The following is a 23,482-nucleotide window of genomic DNA, read 5'->3' as shown; positions in this document are numbered from 1 at the left end:
TGGTCTTACGACTATGCTCCGTCATGCTCTCCTTACGCACAAACACATTTATACTTACACACACACACACACACACACACACACGTGTGTGTGTATGTATGTATGTGTGTAAGTATAAGTGTGTGTAAGTATAAATGTGTTTAAGTGTTTAAGGAGAGCATGACGGAGCATAGTCAAAAGACCACGAGACGAGAACAAGCGTGTCACGTGACCCGGAAGTATTCACAGCCCGGTACCACGGTGGTTTCAGCAGTTGCTCCGGCATGTGTGACATGCTTTTAGCTTTTTACGCTATTCTTCTTGGAGAAGAATATTTTGGAGAGTGGTGACGTAGTAGTAGTTTGTGCTTTTTCATATTTTGTCTGCTGTACAAAGGATCCTAACCTACAATCAATTCAGTTACTAAAAAATAGATTTGTTGTTTAACCTTTCACATTCACAAAAGGCTGAGCTGGCCTATAGAGGTATTAAAAAACATTATAATAATGATGACATATGAGTACCATAATTCAAGGGACACAGCGAAAACAGGCAAAAGCCAAAGAAAGGGAAGCAGATATAAAACACAAAGTAAAAGGATCCCAAGATCTTCACTGCAAGAGAAGTGTGCTACACAACAGTGAGAGGGCAGCAAAAAGCCTGTGCAACATCAATAGACTACATGTGCACTGCTACAAGAATACACTGTAAAACATGTTTTATAAGACAGAGACAGGAAGTATGGTTTGCCCAGATTCCCACTGAACTCAATAGCGAGTTACTGTACATATCAGTGCTTTGGATAATGACATAAAATGGGCATCTCTTGAGCTGCAGTCACCTGAAAGTAAAACAAACAGAAAGCTATGGCAGTTTCTTTTAAATATGCATGGGTGGGGAAAAAAAGACTAAATCTAGACGTTCTGTAACCACAGTCACTGTGAAACTAGTGATAGCTCTAAATACCTGGGCTGTTGTCTCTGGCAGTCATTTGCATGAGAAGGGCCATCTGCTTGCGCTCAGATAAAGGATAACCGAAGAGGATGTTAACTGGAGTAGACTTTTTGGTTCCTGCTTCTCGTTTCATTTTCTTCTTCTCTGGCCCTTCTTTTTCTGCAATTAGCAGGGAGCACGATATGTAAGAAGTTTCAACTATACATAGCAGTATATTTTGTGCTGTATGTTCAATGACACAAAAATACTGATACAAATGCATACATACACACACACACACACATATATATATATACACACACATATATATATATATGTATATATATATATATACACACACACACACACACACACACACACACACACACATATATATATATACACACATATATATATATATAAATACACACATACATAGCCATATATACACATACAGATATGCATGTATTACCATTTACAGCTGTACATTCCATGTTAATCCTTTAACTACTGCAGGCCCAACATAGGCCACCCTGGTAGCAAAGGTTTAGTGAAAGGAGTAGAAAGATGGCCCTAAATTATTTCAGACTGACTCTTAATACACTCACCATTAATAAAATAATTTGCTGGTAGATATTTCCATTTATAAGAACATTAAATGTGTAGCAGACAGCAAATGGCCACCGCTAATTACCCTCGAGCAATGCGCTCCCTTGATTCTAACCAGATGCGCAGCCTTCTTGGCTTCCCCCAATACCGCAACATAAAATAAAGAGACCACAGTTCCCAATGCATGCAAGCAACGTGTAAATTACAGGTACATATTGACGACTCATTACAACTATTTACAAGAACTTACTATAATTATTTCAAGCAGCCATAGCAACACTTGTTCATACACTAGTTACACAGTGACATTTATTATCAATATATCTTGTTGAATGGATTAGCACAGAAAAGTATACCTTTCAATCTGCAAAACTAAAAATAAAAGAATTAAAAAAAAAAAAAACAGTTTAATCATGAAAGTATGTCCTAGGTCCTAGGATATGAATAAAATGATATGAAACATTACGTTTCTGGGAAGTGATTGCACACATTTGTTGGTCAGAGAAATGGCAATTTTCATTTTTGGTTTATCTTTTAGTCTACAACAATTATATTTTTTTCAATACACGCAAGGTCAGTCTTTCGTAATTTGATAGCAAACAATTTCCATGTTTCAAAAATAAATTGATGAAATAACTATTCAAAGCTTCATTACACCATGAAGATGAAATGTAAACGACAGAGCAAAGACTGCACGCTCCTGTATTAATTACAAATAAAGCACAGAAAATGACAATGGCTGTCTGCATCCACTCAGAAAACTACATGAACAGATCTAAGAAAAGGTATACACAAAAGACAACTATTGTGTCACTACTGGATGTTAAGACCAGACATATGAAATAGTAGCCCCAGAGACCATAATATAAGTTGTTTGGTGCATATGGGATAGAAGTAATTTTTTTGCCAAGAAGCTGATTTACCTGCATAAACGTATACAGGCCAGAAAGGTGAAAAGCCAAACACTTTGGTCAATTAATCCAAAGCATGGCATTGAAGTGTGAGTCATTTTTGATAATTAATGGCCCTTCGCTTAAAAGTCAATAATAGCCATTTTTGTGAAAAGTTTACTTCCACTCAAAATATATGGGGATAACAGAATGTATGGAAGTTAATAAGGCTGTTCCTCATTATTCCGTGCAGTTAACAATATATATTTAGTGACCATCAAATTCTACATTTGCAGAAAAATAGGCAGAAACAAATTGTGGTGTAGAATTCCTGCAGTAAAACCATGACTGGCATGAAATTGCCACTGGAAAAGTTTGGCCGTATTTGCATCTCCGTGAACCGGAATATTTATTTTCTCATTCTTGCAGCTGTCTGTCAGCGAGTACCAGGTCATGACCTGCCTACTTTTCTTGATTCTTATCAAAAAGTGCTGGGAACACTTCCTTTATCAGGATTTGAAATCTTCCTTGAAAATTCCCTTGACTATGTTTGCGCAAAATGTCTAGAAATCCATTGCAGAATTTCCCAAAAACTTTGTGAATACGGAAAGCTAATTGCAAAAGATAAATAAGTACTCGCTCAGTTTCACTACCTACCAGTGAGCCCATACAAATTGGTCCATGGACAAGGATACTTCGCACAAACATCAACAACAACAAACCAAGCCAGTGCTCAATGCTGTTATAAACCACTTACAGGGGACGTGCCAATTAGCGTGCTAAAAAAATAATCAAACTTTTCCCAATGTCATTGGCTTTCTTGAACAAATGTAAGCAGAAAGAAGGTGTGGGGGGGGGGGGGGGTAGGGTAGAAAAGAAAGTCTTGCTCCAAAGAGACATTACAAAAAATAAAATGGAGGAACTAAGCAAAGAAGCAATGAAGAAAACCTTTCAAGAAATACAGACAATGACTTTAAAATGCTTATAGTTGTTACATTTAACACTTATTCGTTCACTTTTACTTAATTCCCAAATGAATAGCACTGTTATCCCGCAACACTTTTTCACCGATGAAGACGGGTGTAGGGTTTTAAGTGACCGAGGGTATCCTAATGATGCAACATTTACGGAATGGTATCATTTTAGGCCACTGCATTTGTACAGTCGCATGGGCTACAAGATCTACCTGGGTTTTTCCTGTGGTCTTTAACTAGACTGTACAACAAACATAGTAGGAGGGAATAATAAATACATGTTCAATTTATAGAGCATGCCTTTGAACACCAGGTATCTACAGATGCATGTATGTTGTGGCTAACAGCAGATGCTAATTGTCATGATAGAGGGGGTTTGGCCCGGGATTAAAGGGGTTACACCCCATTTGGCCACCCCCTACTCTCACTTGGGAAGCAAGGGGTTAACTGGACTGAGGTCCAGTAATGTGTTTTTACCTTGCTTCAATATGCAAATGTTTATTCCCCTGTGTAACTGTATTGTGTTATCCTGGTGTTTGCACTCACACATACACTAGGGTGGATGCGGGAGGGAAGGGGTTAATGTTAATTTAGTGATTATAGCCCTTTGTTCCCTTTTCCCGCCTTTTCAGGCTCCATTTTGCAGCTGTCCACAGGTCGCCATTGAGCCTCCATACTTTCTAATGGCAGAAGTAGCGGTTTTGGACCTGTGTTCCAGCGACGACCAGCAGGTGGCGTCCGAGAGGAGGAGCGGCGGTTTCCCATTGTAAGTCAATGGGCTCATTGACTTCAATGGAGATTCCTCAACACCGGCCTCGAGGAACAGGTTGGCAGCCATCCAAACCGCAGACCGCAAAAGCGGATACAATGTCTTTGAAAAGAGTTTAATCACTTCGGTCAAGTTCAAAGACAATTGGCATGGGCATCTAAGGTTCTAGGGCCCCTGGGAATATAGTTATTTTTGCCCCTAGCTTCTAGGAACCCCCACACACGATCCACACCGGGTCAAGGAATGAGAGACCCCCGTAAGGGGTCGAGCGGAGAAGGAGGGTCGCGCCATTGACTTCAATGGCGGAGCGGAGGTCCCATTGAATCTAATGGCGGCGTGCGCCATGCATTGTCTATGGCGGCGCCGGCCATTGATTCCAATGCGGAAAAGCCGTGTGGCGTAAAAACGACTACGTGTAAAATGATGAAAAATGTAAGTCCATATCTCCGGTTCTGGAAAGACCAGGGGGATGGGATTTGGGTGGCATGTAGCCAAGGTTCCAGCTTTAATGCATGACCCTTCCCAGCCCCCTCCGACCAACCAGACGGCGTGTGGACGAATGTAAAGATGTGTTTTTTCCCATAGACTTTAATGGCGACGGTTTCTCCATTGAAAGCCTATGGCGGCGAACCCCGTTGATTTCAATGGGGAAAGAGTGAAAAGCAGAGACTCATTTTTAAAGGGACGAATCCTGTATTTTAAAAATGTATTAAAGTGCATTTCTGTATCTCCGGTTCCGGAGGTCACAGAGAGTTGAAATTTGGCCAATATGTAGGATCACTGTAGGCTTTAATAACTGGCAGATTTCGACCCATGGGAACGGAACTTATTAATATGTGAAAATATTAAAGTGTGTATGGGATTTTGGATCTGCTCTGAAAATGCAGACCCCATCTGCTATGCTAATAGGGCAGGAAGAGCATCCTGAATAATTAGCAAAGTCCTGTGATCCAAAGTGATCAAAAGCTAACTGCCCTGATTGTTTATACTATGGCCGGGAACAAAAGGAGCTGAGTGTTTTTAAGTGTGGTACTTCACACTTACAGGGGAAGCCAAAATCTACTTCAAAGAGATTTTTCTAGCCAACTCGGCGCCTAGGGTTAAGAGTAAAGGGTTGAAATGGTATATAAGTCAGAGACTCCACCCTTACTCAAGTGTCTTCATGCATGGTCTTCATGATCTTCATGTATTGTCGTGATGTCTACATCTGAACTTGAATTATGGAAGAAATGGCCCATCCTGTATCCTGATGACTTTCTTGTCCAAACCTTTCAGTAAGTGTCTATATTTTGTCTGTTATTTGTATAATCGGTTGTGTTCACCTTTTTCAAGGAATAAATAATATTTTATCATATCTAAGCCTTGTTCAGTTCAACCCAGTTATATTTTTGGTGTATTATAGCCTGTTACAGAGTTACCGTCACACTAATGTTGCTGACATCTCATTGCTACATAAGGATACTGTGACAATATTTGCAGTACTGTTAAACATTCTTAGGCCGCGCTTATAGTGCCGGCGACGCGACCGATGATGTCACCTGTCGCCATTGCGATAGTTATATTTTAAATTTAGGCGACGTCGCTGGCCTCATAATGGTGGAAGGCAGAGGGACGGAGAAGCTCCCGATTGGCCACAAGGGGAGACCGTCGCCGAAAAAATAAAATATCAGGGACTACCAGATTTTTGGTAGCAGTCGCTCCGTCACTGTCGCGTGCACAATAAGCGCTGACGACGGCGACAATGCATTTGTTTTGACGCGACCGTCGCGTCCCCGGCACTATAAGCGTAGCCTAAGCTTCCAATTTTCAAAAAAAAAATTGCTAATGAACATCTCTGCTGCTAAAACCAGCTTCCTCTGGAAAACCCAATCATACAAAAAAATAAAATGATGCAAGGTTCTGCTCGAATGCTAGAATGGTTTCTTCTTCCTCTGCAGTGTGCAATCTCTGGGAAAAAGCAGCCCTATGCTTATATTTAACAACCTTTGTTCTAGAAAAGTTTATACAATGTTTATGCAGAAAAACCTCCAGAAAGGGGCAGTCTTTTAAAAATAAAGTGTCTTTTCTTTAGAAGAAAAACTAGAAAAATTTGGTCATTAAACAAACTGTTACTCAGGGATACTGAATAAAAAAGCAGCAGTAGTCAATACCCCAAAGTACCATCTCACTTTAACCACCAGTTACCTTTACATTATATTTTGGGGGCTTTCATTAAGGGCCTTTGAAGACCATGGAAATTTGTTTTTCTTCATAAGAAGGAAGAAGTACACCATTATCTTTGTCTGTTTCTCTGTGTTGGTAATCGCAGATGAATTTGCTTTATTAAAAGATTCTAATGCAGACAAAGAAACAGACAGACAATGTTAATCACATCAGTTGCCACACAAACTTTCAAAAATGTTCACTGGCGGATTTAAAGCGTGCTTTTTAAGTTTGAATTAAAATAAGTGTCGGACAGTAGATCCATAATCAGTTTTACCTGTATATGTGCTGAAAGGAGGAGTTAATCGTTCGCTCCAGTTTTCACTTGTGTGTCCTGGATCTGAATCTACAGAATCATAAGGTACAGGAAAGAAGGAAGAAAGGAAACAAGTAAAAGTACAGAGGACAGTTTGACAAACAGAGAGAGAGAGAAAAGGATGCCTCCTGTTTAGAAAGCAGGTCCAACAAAAAGAGGCATGGAAAAAAATGGTTGAACTGTAAAGATTCAGAACCGAATAGAGCTTTTTGGATTCAAGTTAAACCGCAATCCCATTTATATTTTGTATTTACATTACACATACTGTATGGCATAACAGCCACTTTGCAAACACTTAAGATTTGTAACTATGCACATATGTTTGTAGAACTAAGAGAGCATGAAAATCATCAAAAATGTATGGCACGCTTAATCAGAGGTGAACTTTCACTCAAACAATAACAGATCGTTTGCACCAATTGTCTGTATAATTTTTACTACCCCACTTTTTTTTGTTTCTCTTTGCTCTAACAGAAACCTGGCTCTCAACATGACTGCTGTGGAGGCTGCTGTCTCCTATGATAGTCTCTTTATCGCACACTCCACGCCTCGGTGGCTGGGGTGGAGGGGTAAGTCTCCTCCTGTCCTCCCGCTGTCTATATCAGCTTCGGCCTATGCCTCTATCGGTTTTCTGCTCTTCCTTTGAGGTTCACGCTGCTGTCCAGCTTTTCTACCCTCTCTCTGCACGTGGCAGTCCTCTACAGACCACCTAAATATACTTCTGCTACCTCCACCATCCTCTGACTTTGAATCCAGTCTTTCCCTCCTCTGACTCTCCTATCCTTTTACTAGGGGACTTCAGCTGTCATACTGATGATCGATCCCTCAGTCTCCTGGGCATCTTGCCTTCTCTCCAACCTCCTTTGGCCTGCACCAATGGACAAATTCCAGCACCCACAAGGATGGTTACTATTTAGACCTGGTCTTTACTAAAAACTGTTCCCTTTCTGATTTCTCCATCACCCCCCTTCCACTCTCTGACCATCACCACCCCTCATTTCCCCTCCTACCTGTTCTACTCGTTACTCTTGAGACCTTCTCTCTATTGACCTCTCTGATCTGGCATCTACGGTGGAAACTAACCACTTTTCTCCCCCCTTTTTCTGAATCTGACAATCTTCTCAATTATTACAACATTATCCTCTCCTCCTCTCTTGATCTATATGCGCCTTTTCGGCATTCCTCTAACCCTCGGCCTTGGCCAAATTCACAAAGACGCTTCCTTCACATTCGCTCCTCTTAATGCCTATGGAGGAAATCTCACTCTTGCTGATTTTCTGCACTATAAATTTCTCCTCGTGTCATAACTCTGCTCTCACCAAAACAACACTACTTCCCCATCCCAAATCACTCACAAATGCAATCCATGCTGTCTTTTCTCTGTATTTGACTCCCTCCTCTGATCTTCTCCCACTTCCCATCCTTCACTTCTCCCCAAGTCTTTGCCGACCACTTTAAAGGCCAAAGAGATTCCATCGGTCCATTTCCCCTCCTTTTTGTTTCTACCTAAACCTTCTTACACTCTCGACTCCTTTTTTCCTGTTAGAGTTGGAGGGTTTAAAGCAGATTTCCTCTTCTCTCTCAACCCTATTCCCTTATACCTCACCAGAAACTTACTCCTGTCTTAGCCCCCACTCTCACCCATATCTTCTATTCCTCCCTGTCCTCTTGCACTCCCCCCCATCTCCTTTAAAGCAGCAATACTATATCCCCCCACTTTTTTTATTTTCTTATTTGTATATGTAAAGCGTGTGATTCATGTATTAATCTACATTCTTACCTAAGCTGGCAATCGTTTGGTGCTCCAGTTATAAATCTGTAAAAATCCTGATTGTGTGCCTAACATAATGGCTGATTCAGTCAGTGTAATGCAGCAGCTACTATATATCCGTATATTACTAAGGTAACATTATCTACAGGTATTGTTGCAGTTTACAGGAAAGTGTTGCAAATATCTTGCACTGCTGCGGTGGTGGGCTAAAACCTGCTCTAATAATCAAAGGAGGCTTTAAAACTAATTAAAAATGTCATTAAAGTTGATTACTAAAAAAATGCAGTATTATCTAATTCAACCGAACGGATTAAAAAAAATAAAAATAAAAAACATCTATAAGATTTCACATTTTGCCGCTTTAAGCATGCAGTAATCACACCTATTCTCAAAAACACCCTAGACCCTACGTGCCTTACCAACTACTGCCCTATATCCAGTCTGACTTTTGCCTCCAAATTCATAGAACATCTCGTGTTCTCCCGCATGATCAACTGCCTTAATTCCCATGCCCTCCTGGACCCTTTACAATCTGTCTTTCATACACCTCACTCAAAGGGAGACTGTCATCAGTAAAATAGGCAATGATCCACATGAAGCCAAATCCCATGGTAATTTCCCCCTACTAATCCTACTCTATCTCTCTGCTGCTTTTGATACTGTTCATCACACTCTTCATATTTGTGACAAAGCTCTATCCTGGTTCTCATCATACCTTTCCCATTGCACACTCTGTCTCTGTTGCTAACATGTCTTCATCTCCTGTTCATCAGACTGCTCGTTTACCTCGGGGCTCTGTTCTGTGACCTCTACTTTTCTCGCTCTAAACACTATCACTTGGTGACCTCATCAACTCTTTTTTTCCTTAAGCATCTTCTCTATGCAGATGAAACGCAGATATATCTATCCTCCCCCACCCTCACATCAGCATTCCAGTCCCAAGTCTGGGATTGCCTCCTGGCTATATCCTCATGAATGGTGGCCTGCCGCTTTAAACTTAATAGGTCTAAAACGGAGCTCCGCATAATTTCCCCTGAACCTGGCACAATATCCCCCTTTTCAATCACAGTAAACAGTACTACCCAACTATCCTGACACAAAGGCATGTTGCCTAGGAGTGACATTTCTGACTCCTTCCTTTCCTTCTCCATTCATATTCACGGCATGGCTAAAATTTGTTGCTTCTTCCTCCATAATATTGCCAAGATCTGCCCTGCTCTGTCAATCTACTGCAAAAAACCTCTAATGCATGCCTTATCCTCTTCCGACTGGATTATTGTATTATTCTTTTAACCCGCCTCACAACTTTCTCCTTTGCAATCAATCCCAAACTCTGCTGCTAGAATAATTTTACTTTCTCCCAACACAGTTTCTGCTCATCTCCTCAAATCCCTCTCCTGGCTTCCCAACAAATGTTGGATCACCTACAAAAGTTCTCAGCTCATCTGCTCCTCCCTGCATATCACCTTTGATCTCTCATTATGCCCGTGCTCATCTTCTACGCTCTACTGCACTTACTCCCTCACCAGTCTCTCCAAATCTCCAACCATACCACTTCAATTGTAAGCTCTCCGGGGCAGGGATTTCCTTTCCTATTGTCTGATTTTGTTTGTTGCACTTATTGTGTTATTATTCCCTGTACTGAACTGTCTCTGTTGTAAAGTGCGGAGTACACCGTGGACGCCATACATACAGTGGTGTGAAAAAGAAAGTACAGTACACCTTTTTTTTAATTACATGGTTTTACGTATCAGGACATAACAATCATCTGTTCCTTAGCAGGTCTAAAAATTAAGTAAATACAACCTCAGATGAACAACAACACATGACATAATACAGCATGTCATGATTTATTTAACAAAAATAAAGCTAAAATGGAGAAGCTATGTGTGAAAAAGTACACCCTTACTGCTTCCATAGGAATTAAGATGCTAAGTAGCAGACAGGTGCTGCTAATCAAATGTCCTTGATTAATTGATCATCAGCAAGTGTGACCACCGCTATAAAAGCCGAAGTTTTAGCAGTTGGCTGGTCTGGAGCATTCAGGTGTGTGTTAAACCAATGCCAAGGAGGAAAGACATCAGCAATGATCTTAGGGAAGCAATTGTTGCTGCCCATCAATCTGGGGAGGGTTATAAGGCCATTTCCAAACAATTTAAAGTCCATCATTCTAAAGTGAGAAAGATTATTCAAAAGTGGAAAACATTCAAGACAGTTGCCAACCTTTCCAGGAGTGGACATACCAGCAAATTCACCCCAAGGTCAGACCGTGCAATGCTCAGAGAAATTACAAAAAAACCAAGAGTTACATCTCAGACTCTACAGGCCTCAGTTAGCATGTTAAATGTTAAAGTTCATGACAGTACAATTAGAAAAAGACTGAACAAGTATGGGTTTGTTTGGAAGGGTTGCCAGGAGAAAGTCTCTTCTCTCTAAAAAGAACATGGCAGCACGGTTTAGGTTTGCAAAGTTGCATCTGAACAAACGACAAGACTTCTGGAACAATGTCCTTTGGACAGACGAGACCAAAATGGAGATGTTTGGCCATAATGCACAGTGCCACGTTTGGCGAAAAACCAAACACCGCATATCAGCACAAACACCTCATACCAACTGTCAAGCACGGTGGCAGAGGGGTGATGATTTGGGCCTGTTTTGCAGCCAAAGGACCTGGGAACCTTGCAGTCATTGAGTCGACCATGAACTACTCTGTATACCAAAGTATTCTAGAGTCAAATGTGAGGCCATCTGTCCGACAGCTAAAGCTTGGCCGAAATTGGGTCATGCAACAGGACAATGATCCCAAGCACACCAGCAAATCTAGAACAGAATGGCTGAAAAAGAAAAGAATCAAGGTGTTGCAATGGCCCAGTCAAAGTCCAGATCTCAACCCGATTGAAATGCTGTGGTGGGACCTTAAGAGAGCTGTGCATAAATAAATGCCCGCAAACCTCAATGAACTGAAGCAACGTTGTAAAGAAGAGTGGGCCAAAATTCCTCCACAACGATGTGAGACTGATAAAGTCATACAGAAAACGATTACTTCAACTTATTGCTGCTAAAGGTGGTTCCACAAGCTATTGAATCATAAGGTGTACTTAGTTTTTCACACATGGCTTCTCCATTTTGGCTTTATTTTTGTTAAATAAATCATGACACGGTGTAATATGTCATGTGATGTTGTTCATCTGAGGTTGTATTTAACTAATTTTAAGACCTGCTAAGGAACAGGTGATTGTTATTATGTCCTGATATGTAAAACCATAGAATTCAAGGAGGGTGTACGTTCTTTTTCACATGACTGTAAATACATACTTTTAATCCGGATTACGGTGATTAAATATTTTGTGTATATATTAATGTGTCCTCATTGCGTTCTATATTTTACAGCTGGCTTTTTGTAAATCCATCCAAAATATGATAAAATCCTGAAAAATGAGTTTAAAAATAGCTAGAATAAACCGTTCTGTGCTTCACTTTATTGCAAATTCAATATACGTTGCTGGGTGAGACTGCCCCCCATGCATGTAGTAGGTATGTATAATTTTTTTTATTATATAATATTCCAAATGAAAGACAACTCTACAATAAATAAGTAACAGTGTATTGAAAGATTTCAAAATAGCCTATTCTATCATTTTCAAATGAATTTACGTATGTTTATGTAGACAAGGAAATAAAATCAGGAATACTGGAAAGCGTATTATAACCAGCATATTCAGCACCACCACCGAGCGATGAATACCATTTTCTCTGCAGGTCTAGCATCAATAACTTTGGTTCGGGCGGTGCCCTTAGTAGCAAGAAATGGCTTTTCTTCTTTACCAAAAAATTGTGTTCAATATCATATTTTCCCAGTTTAGTTGAGCAGTAGGATGTGGTGCTCAAATAATCCAATGTGGTTCTGTGAGTACGTATATGAATAAATAAATGTCATCAGGCTGTGCTCTGTTTGCCTACTACCACTGTGGTTTTCCCAGTTTAGGCCTGAAAGTCACAATGCCAAAATGCAATAATAGATTGGGTGTATAGCGAAGGGACGAATGCTGCAGAATTTAAATCAAGGCATTGTCCACATTTGTGCGTCTTAATAGTCCTGTTTAAAGCAGCAATATGGGTTTCACTTTTTTTTAAATGTTTCATTAATTTGTTTTATAACAGGATTGGAGCAGAGGGTCTTCAGAGCAGAACCGTGTTAATTCCAGCCCCGGGACCCCCCGCTTCCAGAGCTACTTATCTCCATAGGGGGTACTAGTATCTCTGCAGCCAGGGAACTGTGTGGCTAACATAATGGCAGCGTTTAAATGTCCCGCGTCACAGACAAATAGGAAGCGGTGACGTCATCTGGTGCGACTTCCTATTAGCCTGTGTGACTGGGACATTTGAACCGAAGAGAGATGCCGGCACCCACTATGGAGGTAAGCATCTCTGTAAGCCCCCCTGCTTCAATCCTGTAATAAAAAGTAAATACAATTTAAAAAATCAAACCCGTATTGAGGCTTTACAGCTCCCAGTGTGTTCCCATTATAAAGTAACTGGGCAATAAAAGGGATTTTTATTTTGTTATTCTTTCTTCCCCTTCACTTCTTAGAGACAAAAAGGCACATCACCCCAAACTCACTGCCATAACAACATTTGGATGTTACAGAACAGAAATTGCCATGGCCAAGCCTGTTTAAGCACTGTTTAAGATGCTCCAGTGCCAGGCAAGGATATTGCTCTGGTAATAAAGGAGATCAGAAAAATCACAATGCTGATGAGTACTCCCTTTCATTACTGGATTAACAAGATAGTGACTTATGCATTAACTACCAACTCACGTCCTCTTCTGCTACCTCTTATTTTCAGACAATTCTCCCTATGTTCTGTTTTATACTTATTTTAACCCCTGCACAGCAGTCACAGACAAGTGTCACAAACATCCTGTAGATGATATGTTTCGCTCTTGTCGTTTCTCCGCACCTGTACTTTCTTCTAGATTATCTCCTCCCCTCAATCAACTGTCACTGAGCATTAACAAACATTTTAATAAGCAGCACATATTTATAGATGAATGGTTTGTGATCTCCGCAAAACCTTTAAATTGTCCATAGGGGAGTGTAATAATCCATATAAACATAAAACAAAAATATATAAAACCCATTCTTCACCTGTCTAATATCTAAATAATGCACCTAAGTAATCTAGAAAGCTCATGTACCAATATTTATCAAGAGGGATAAATAAAAAGTTATGACAAGTTGGAAAGAATCTGGCAATAGGGGCCTGAACATTTATTCAAAATCTATGTCACCAATACCCAAAGTTACAGTACCAAGCAGAACTAAGCCTTTGCACACGGAGACCCATGTGCTTGAGAACTCCTTACGCTTAGCACCACTAGGTAACTAAATATTTGCAACTGAAAAAACAATAATAAAAAAAAGAAAACACCCAACCCCAAAACCTTTCAACTGTAATGTTTAACATAATAGAACGGGTCTTCATAATCCAGTAGTAAGAACCGAATGCCAATAAAAAATAAAAAAATAAAAAAAATGTAGTCATCAAGAAACTTACAGAAGAAACAATGCACATTATAAAGACTGCAATGAGCTGCTGATAAGGTGAGCTATACACCTCTTTTCAGGCCAGCGTGGCTCTATGCAGAAATACATTTTAGTTAAAAAGAAAAAAAAATATACCTGTGTCAGAATCTCTTTCTTCATGTCTAGACGGACTGAGAGTAAAGGGAAGCTTGCGTTTCATGGAAGACTTTTCTTTCATATCTTTACCAGATTCACTCCTATCCAATTTAGGCGTTCTGTTGTAGGATGCAATCTTCTCCTTACTCTAGATAAATGGAAAAAAAATAACCCCACATTATTTACACACACACAAAAGTTTCTTCAACAAAGACAGGGCTGCAGATCTGTCACAATTGGTAGATGAACATCACGTTCAGGGCGAATGCACACTGCTAAAACCAAAGCAGCAACCAAAAATGACAATAATGAATCTTACAACGATATCTAAATAACACAATAGACAATTAATAAGTAACAGGCAGGTATGACGAAAGAGGTGTGTCACACGTGACAGGAGAGTGATGCTCGACAATTCTCCTTCTGCCACACTCACCCACTTGATCCAAAAGCGTCTTACATTATCTGATCACCAACTCAACTTCTTGATTCTAGCACTCCCATTGTCAAATGCTCCTCCTGATCTGGTACCCTCCCCTGTTTTCAAGACATTGTGTTTCTTAACAGCAGGGGTAGCCAACTCCAGTCCTCAGAAGCTGCCAGCAGCTGCGGTTTTCAGGATATCCCTGCTCCAGCACAATCTTTGACTGAGCCACTTGTGCTGAAGCAGGGATAGCCTGAAAACCTGTCGTGTTGGTAGCTAGAGGACTGGAGTTGGTTACCCCTGCGCTGCAGCACTGCCAGAATTCTGTCTCCCGTGTCTGCGAGTGACTGAAACACTGCATGCTCTCAACCTCTCCAACATCGGCTGCAGTAATCCAACTGGCATCTCTCACAACTTTCTCCCAAGCAAACAATTCAAATTGCTGCTCACCATCAACTCTGACAACCTCTGCATCACTTCAAAAGCCTCAGCAACACTAAGCAAAACCGATTGGATGCTCTCAGTCATTTTACAACGTTAAAGACCACCAGGGTAACAATGTCTGTACCAGGTCCGTTCGAGCGCCTTCGTGACGTCACTAAGGTGATGCGCACGCCCGAAACCTGCACTGCAGACAGGAGGCAACCGGAGAAGACAGGGAGGCGTGGCCGTGAGCGGTTCGCGGTCATTGGCTGAACCGCTCACGAGACGCGGCCACAGCGCGCCAAAATCAAAATGGAAAATCTGCTTGGGAGATCGCTCTGCAGCGCTCACGCCGTGAGCAAACTTTAGGCAGCTGCATTACATTACATTGATTTGTTCCGGCAGCGCACGTCGTGAGCACGGCGGCCGCCGCCGGTATAAGCACGGCCTATAGAGTGGTTCAACTCCCCATGCTGCCCCCTCCCTCTCCCAGGCTTTGATAACCTCTGCCAGTTCTGCTGGTAATGCAATGAAAACACTGTTTATTGTAAGATTTGTAATAATTGAATTTATTTCTTGGGATTCCTTTGTTGTGTTTACACTTGGCTTGCACTTATTTGTACACAGACTGCAGTCTGGTAGTCAGGCACGCGTATCATGTCTCTGCAGAATGTTGATTATCGTTGCTAGGCAACAACCAGGGTGAGTGACAGGTCTCCTGCCTGCGCACACTTTTTGGAGTGCACAGGGTTGGGGGAAGGGTGAAGATATGTATTTCACTATGTGGTCGTCTTGAGAAATGCTACTGAGAGAGCCAAATTGTTGACCGGTGTTATAAAAATGTAATTTTGTTCTGGAGTCCCTGCTGCTTTTCTTGTATTCCCCAAGCCTTTGCTGTCGATGCACCCAGGCAGTACACCATTTTTCCGGTGCTGCGATATAGCACCCAGATTAAGGTTATGGTAGTACTCCAACCCCCTTAAAGAGGAAATAGAACAATCTCTTAACAAAAAAAAACCCCTGTAAGATACAGCCCTGCGTTCCCTGCCAAGTGAGATTTTGAGCCCTTTCCCCTATTCCTTCCCTTATATTTTATTTTGGGATAACAGCTGTTAACAAGACTGCTGCTATGTGGACAACCCCCCCCCCCCCCCCCCACACATGTATGTGGTAATGCCCTTCTATGTATTTCTGTAATGTCCTTCATTTCTTTATACTGTATCCCCCTTGAAATTGCGCAAAACTTAAACAGTCGGAAAAAAGAAATAAAAAACGTGGACGTTTCTAGTGAATAACTTGGAAAAATGGTAAAGCTCAATGATATACTTCCTCCAAAGGCTAATTATACAGAATTCCTGGGATGCTGAAAAACGTAACACTTACAAACTCTGAAGTCTTCCAGTAGCACCTTGCTGAAGATGTGCCCGCCTTTCAGGGCCGCAAGCAAAGTACAGATCAGCGTACAACAGCTGCTCTATGAGACAGCAGTAACATATGTTGTGAATGACAAGGTTTCTGCAACGTGACTGATTATTATTGAAGTCTCTTTAGTAGCTAAGCTTAATGTTGCTGCCACATTACTTTGCAGGCCAGCATACTATCTAGTCCCAGTGCTGTGCTGCTGCCAGAGGGACATTGCATGATCCTTAAACTACCATTACAATCTCCTACAGTAGGCACTATTGGAGTAAGGGATCAAAAATACAAAAAACAAACAGTTTCAAAATGGATCTTTGGTTCAGAGTAATTTTGGCCTCAGAAATTTAATCTACCCTTCTCAAAGGCAATAAAGTGAAAAGTATGAGGGATTCACAACGAACATTACAAATAATGTAGTTGTAGCTTAAAGCTGCAATTCAAGCAATATCCTACACTTGTGGGGTTTTTGATTTAATAAATCAGTTCTGTACTATGAGAAAATACTTGTAGCATTTAAAAAAAATGTTAAGACATTTTTGATGTATTCTAATGTAACAAGCATTTTTGCTTCTATAGCAACCATTTACAAAGTCACATCCCCTACCTTTTCTGAGACAGGCTCTGGCACACCCCTTTTGCCCTCACTCTAGCAGTGCACCAATTGTATGTAGTGCCTGCCTGGTCACATGATCTTAAACACAGCACTTGCATCCTGGGTAATCTTCTGCAGGCCTAACCGTGATATAAAGAACCTCCGAGCCGAATCTTCAGTGATCGATTACAGGAGAACGGATCGATCAGCAACTAAGCTAATCACTTGTCAGTGTTCAGATTGTATTGATGCACATATTGAATGGGGGGTAAAAAAAATGGGGGGAAAAAAGCTTGAAATATATATTTTGTTAAGGTGACAGGTTACCCTGTCAAAAATCTGTAACTACAGAGAACATGAACACTACTACTGCTATGGATCATGTAACAGACCTTTTTGTATCCAGCTGCACCAGAGCTAAACAGGACATGCTACCCTGTATAAATATCACGGACCAGTGTTCAAGCTGCCCCCTGTCTAATGTATTGTAATTTTTATGATAAATGAACAAATGGTATAATGGTCTTAATATCAAGCTGAGGATGGAGCAGACAAGAACCCAACTCTATTAAATTATTTGTTAGTCAGAGATGAGCATACGGTGTACGAGGTAGAAAGCTAGAGATATCTTCTGCAAGAGCAGACAAGCAAGTACACTTCAAGTCATACAAGCAGTTTAAATACTTCGACAGTGACTCAGCACTAAGGTTATCTTACGTAAGATATGTCAAGTGAATGAGTTTATGATGGATGTGAATGAATATTTTAGTGTTTACTTTTGCTAAATGTTTGCTGAAACTCCAAATAGATTATTACAGTGGTTTATAAATGACACAAAAGACTAGCATTTTGAAATCTGTTACAGATCACATAGGCTAGTAATTAAATATATATTTTTAGCAACCAAAAGTTATTTGTAAGGCGTTTTTCTTGCTTCCAAGTTGGTCCCCAAAAAGTATCACAAAGTAGAAAAAATAAATTAAAAAAGGAACACAATTTTTCTCAAAACAGATCCAGTATAACAGCTAAACTACTACCTGAGCTTTAATGGTAAAGCATGGCATGGTACTGTAACTCTATACTGAACCCATGAATTGGCTCAACCAATACAGCCAATCAATTTAACCAGAACAGCAAACTCAGCCTATGTGGTGAGCGAAAACAAATCTCCAAGAAACACCAGCAGCTGTTTTCCATGCATTCCAGTGAGCAAAGAAACACATCCGGAACATCCAGATCCAGCTGCTAGAGACATGGGGGGAAAAAGACTGATCTATTTCTCAAAAACAACCTATTTAAGGGAAAAGCAAATGAAAACATCTGGTTCCCCGAACGGTTTGTCCTCTCTTCTAGTTATCTTTTCATCTTACCTTTCGTCCTGTTGGTTTTTCAACCATGATGTTGCAGTCACTGTCAGAATTCTCACTTGGGATTGCTTTTGTGGATAGCGTTTTGGGCATTTTATTGCTGTTCAGCTACTGAGATCATCTATCAGTTTGATCATTGTGTGCCTGAAAAACAAGAAAAAAAATAGATAAATCCAAGCCGTCAACAGAACTCGGCTCACTTAAAACTTGCATACAGTATTCTATTAGCTTACCAGTCTATTTTTAAATACTACAATAAAAAGGTAGTAAAGCTATATAGTATCAGTATTAAAGGTTTGTAAAATGTAACTTTATTTGCTTGTTAAACGCAACTTTTTTTTTGTTTTTTTTAAAGCGGTTGCACAGCATTCTCAAGTCAGAAGCTGAACTCATAGTTTTGCCATATAACTTTCCAAAAAGTAACAATGCATGTGGGCTGATGGAAGGAATTCTGTAGGAAACTCTTAATGATTACAGAACCATCCCTCTTTACTGTACAATTTTCTGGTAACGTACCAGCACCACTTTCTTGGTACAAAGAAACCCTCACAACACTCAACACACACACTCACAACACACACACACTCACAACACACACACACTCACAACACACACACACTCACAACACACACACACACACACACCTTGGTTTAATCCTGTGATAATGAATGTTATTTTTCTTTAGGTCCACTGAATTCATGCTCATTATATAAAAAAATATATAATCACGTTAAAATAAATAATCACGTTAAAATAAGATTATAACCGTCCCAGGTTAAAGTTAAACGTAACTCACTCTAAAAAACAAAACATATTGGTGCTTCTCTAAACCATATACATATATAAGAGAGGGTGAGGGGCGCTGGACAGTAAGATGCTGGTCAAGCACTTGACACGAGTTTGGTCATAAAAATTTCTTATAATTTCGTTACAAAAATAATAACCACCATATTAAAATTGCAAGATAAAAACAAATATATATGAACATACACATACTATACACACCAAAAATATAAAAATCAGCTAAGCAAATATAATACACAGTATATATTGTTACAGTATGCCACCATCATACATATACATGTATCCCTTATATATATAAGTAAGGATCTTTCACTATACTAAATACAGTATATTCCTCCACAAGCACAATCATGTTCCAAACAATATGAAAACGATGCACAATTAGAGATCAACTGGAATACAAAATAACAACTCACTGAAAAATAAACTGTAACGGCAATTTCAAGCTGCATAAATGATGTTTTTTTTCTGTTTGACCAATAGCTTCATAATTCGTTAAAAAAAAAAAAAAAAAATCTAAAAAAATACAATTCATCTGTAGAACCAAGGATGGTAAAACTGGTGTATCAGCAAAGAGCTTTAAGTAGCTTAAAAAAAATGTAATTCAGGATAAATTAAATGAATAAATTAATATATTTCTACCAATAAACAACTATAAATGTTAATGAGCCTTTCCTTTGTTACCACATAAACCCTTAAAGCTGCAGACCAAGCAAAATCCTACAGTACGTATTTTTTTTACAAATAAATCCGTTCTGTACTATGAGAAAATATTTGTAGCATTTTTATATATATTTTTTAAAACAACTCTCAATGACATTTTTAATGTATTATTATAAAACAAGCATTTTTTGTTTCTAGAGCAACCATTTACAAAGTCACATCCCCTTCCTCTTCTGAAACAGGCTCTAACATTCCCCTTTTTGATCCCTGCCCTATCTCTAGCAGGGCTCCAATTGTATCTAGTGACTGCCTCGTCACATGATCTTCCCACAGAACTTTGCATCTTAGGTCCTTTTCTGTTGCTCTGATCACCGAGGAGAACGGATTGATCGGAAACGTAGCTAATTACTTATCATGTGTGGGTTGTATTGATCCATATATTAAAAGGGGGAAAACATTTCTAATTAAATGCATTTATTTTTAAATGGCACCGTGGACGGCTGCTTTAAGTTTTGTTCTACCAAAAAAAGTGTCCATCAATAAAAAAACAGATTAAAGTTTAAAGTATCAAGTTTTCGCTCTAGACTTGACAACTGAAATTATTTACTGCTAATTAGTACCACCAGAGGGAACTGTTTTTTTCTAAAATAGAGGATTCCTTGCACATCACTGCAGAAAAATGCATTTCTGACGCACTATTCTGTGCTACAAAGTGCTTCTATGTATCTTGTGTATAGAGGCAATAAACCAAAAGTTCAGCACGGATTTTTTTCTGGTAATTGAATGGAAAAAGTAGTGACCCTATTTAAAGCGTTATTACCTCCTGCTCTACCTCACCCCATTTTTGGGGGAGTCTCTCCAAGTGTCATACTGAGCAAGGGTCATACACCCAGAGAAGAAACGTGAAGACACTTGATTAAAACACAGGGCTGCAGTCTTCGAACCCAGGGTGGCTGATAGGAAACGGTGTCTGCGAGCCAAGGAAGAACAGCGACCACATAAATCACGGACTGACTCCTAGACAAGCTACCTGTTGGCAGCCATCTTAAAGTGTGAAACTACCAGAGCTGTGGGAGCATCTGAATCAAGATCCTCTCCAGTTTTGCAGGAATGCCCTTAAAGGTTTAGATACAGAACTTCCACACCAGGCAAATAAAAGATTTGCAGAAGCCCAAACCGGTCATGCCCTGTCCCACATGTATATATTAATTGTATCCACACAGCTATAACATGTACCATTAGCAGTTAAAATTACAATACAGATACTAACCAACCATTGGTTGCTGGGTCATGACACAAATGCAACAAGCTCTACCGCATCATGACATTTGCCACGTGAATGTGTATAGCTAAAATCCGCTACTGGGTATATCTGTTATTTACAGCAGGAACTTCCAAAGTCTCTCCCCACAATGCTTTGCATCCACAGCAGCAAGGCATTGTGGGGCTGACTTTGGAAGCTCCCCAGTCATTAACAGCTATACCACCCATGCTGTCTGCACACACTGAGGTGCAGTTTGGGACCGTAGCGGTCAAACAGTTTGTTAGCAATAGTCTAAAAGTAGGCGATAAGATTAATTAGGGGTTTGCAGGATATATTTTCTAGCAGGGTCTGCAGAACGTTAAAAAAAATTGGGAACCTTTGGTCTAGATTTATAAAGAGAATAATATCTTTATTGTGGCTTAAAGAGGCAATCCAAGAAGCTTAAATAAAAAATACAAAAATACATCATTTGTTTGTTTTAATATATACATTTGATTAACTTTATTGAAAACTAGTGACCTAAGATGCTGATAGATTGTATTTCCTGTGATCAATAAGCAAACTCCTGTTTCCCAGGGTTCACTAAATGGCTGCCTTTCAGTTTCAAATCAATCCTTCAGGCAGTGTAAATCAGCAGCTACAATGTATTCTTATATTACTAAGGTAACATTATCTATTGTTACAGTTTACAGCTCAAACTGCTGGGAATATTGGCTACAAATGATCACAAACAGGAAAGTGTTACAAGATCTTGCACTGCTGGGGAGGTGGGCAAAACCTGCTATAAAAAATAAAAGATGCTCAGTATATGAGAACGCATTAAAAATGGCATTAAGCGTTGAATATTATAACATTTTTGAAAAAGTAGTATCTAATACTATAGAACTGATTTAAAAAGAGAAAAGGGGGAAAAAAAAAACCACATGTAGGATATTGCTTGGGTTGCTCGTTTAACACGCACGCCAAACACTCAAAAATGTTTTACAATGTTACAAATGTCGTCACTACTCAAAGGGTTACATGGCTCTAGAGTACATATTTGCAAAAAACACTTTGCAGATTTAACAGGCAACCATTAAAACAGCCAAAAATATATATCTACTATAGTTCTGGTTCCACTTACAGCATTAACTGGGGCTGATTATAGACCATTATCTATTCAGTTGAGGTAAAAAGATAATGTTACATAACAGTTTTCCATTTCTGTGATTCTGAATTTGAATATAGGACAGATCGTAATAGATTTTATAAGTCTTATAATATTGTACCGGGTGCAAAAGCCCAGAGGTTTGCATATCACCGAAAGTCGAAGCTGGTTGCACTCCATTTCATGTTTGAAGCAAACCAATCTCCTCAACATATGACCTCTTGTAGGCAATCAAACCCTATCCATTTATTATAACTGTACCCTTTACCAAAGCAGTCTGTCCCACTGCCTAGAGAATGGGCGAATCATGAAGTTAGCTTCTTGAAACCACAGGGAAGTCATTGCAGTATCTCCTTTTGGCTCAAGCAGCATACTACAGGCTTAGGCCTCGGGCATGGTCAGCGCTTAGGCGGGCTTACGCGTACCAGTGAGCCCCTGCAGCCGCAATGAGAGCGGCTTTAGCAGGGGCTCGTGTGTGGAAGCGTAGGTCTTATCCAAATTTTAGATTTCGCGCTCATTGGAGCGCAGGGCCGGTCACGTGAGCGGTTCACCCAATCAGGGCGAACCAGCTCCGTGATGTCACTGGCCCGCCCTCCGACGGCGCGCTAACCAAGACCAGGGAAAACACCCGCTTTCCCTCAGCCTCAGCACGCCTCCGCATGGGCTGAGTCACCATGGACTCAGCCTTATGGTTTGCTAAATTCTATGTATAGTATCAAATTAATAGAACACAAGACATTCCAATAGAACGGAGAATAACAGACGTTTCAGGAAACTCAAAGCCTGTTACATGTATTTGTGGTCTTAAAATAAATAATAATTAACCAAGCTGCGAGTGTCTGAGACGTTCTGAAGAGATTAATCTCTTCTTTACCGGCATCTTTATTGGAAAAATATGGGCTGATCCAATTAATAGAGAGCCCTGCATGTAACAATGTTCTCCTTATTTAATGATTCACCACCTGCCATATTATTTCCCTGCAAATACTACAAGAAGGAAGACGACATCTGCTGAGCCAGGATCTGGGGCATAAGCACAATGCACAATGCACAGATTGCTACTTTAATAGCTTTGCCAGTTTGCATTAAGCATCCCCCCCCCCCCCCCCCACCCCATGGCTATATAACAATATTCGCTCTCCCTGGCTTCCAATTTCAGTGCTGCCACCTCCCTGAGCCACCGTGGATGAATGTATGTATGGTAGGTATTTGACAATCCATCTACATTTTCCCATTCCTCCCCGCTTGTTAT

The 23,482-nt window shown here is 40.1% G+C and overlaps 1 protein-coding gene across 6 annotated transcripts in view; it reads right to left on the bottom strand.

The window, feature by feature from the left end:
• Positions 1-23,482, bottom strand: part of ANKRD12 (ankyrin repeat domain 12) — a 108,302-nt gene that overhangs the window by 24,556 nt on the left and 60,264 nt on the right. For 3 of the 6 annotated variants that reach the window (XM_075585360.1, XM_075585358.1, XM_075585357.1), the window contains 4 exons: positions 18,356-18,496; positions 14,128-14,275; positions 6,634-6,702; positions 946-1,092 (listed from right to left, as the gene is read on the bottom strand). In XM_075585360.1, coding sequence (XP_075441475.1) covers positions 946-1,092; positions 6,634-6,702; positions 14,128-14,275; positions 18,356-18,445 — 454 coding nt within the window. In that variant the 5' untranslated portion in view covers positions 18,446-18,496. The remainder of the gene's footprint in view (positions 1-945; positions 1,093-6,633; positions 6,703-14,127; positions 14,276-18,355; positions 18,497-23,482) is intronic. The other 3 variants (XM_075585362.1, XM_075585361.1, XM_075585363.1) reach the window with 2 other exon arrangements.

This window comes from Ascaphus truei, chromosome 2 (assembly GCF_040206685.1).
Source record: "Ascaphus truei isolate aAscTru1 chromosome 2, aAscTru1.hap1, whole genome shotgun sequence".
In the NCBI taxonomy this organism is placed as follows: Eukaryota; Metazoa; Chordata; class Amphibia; order Anura; family Ascaphidae; genus Ascaphus; species Ascaphus truei.
This window is presented reverse-complemented; position numbering and strand designations above follow the sequence as displayed.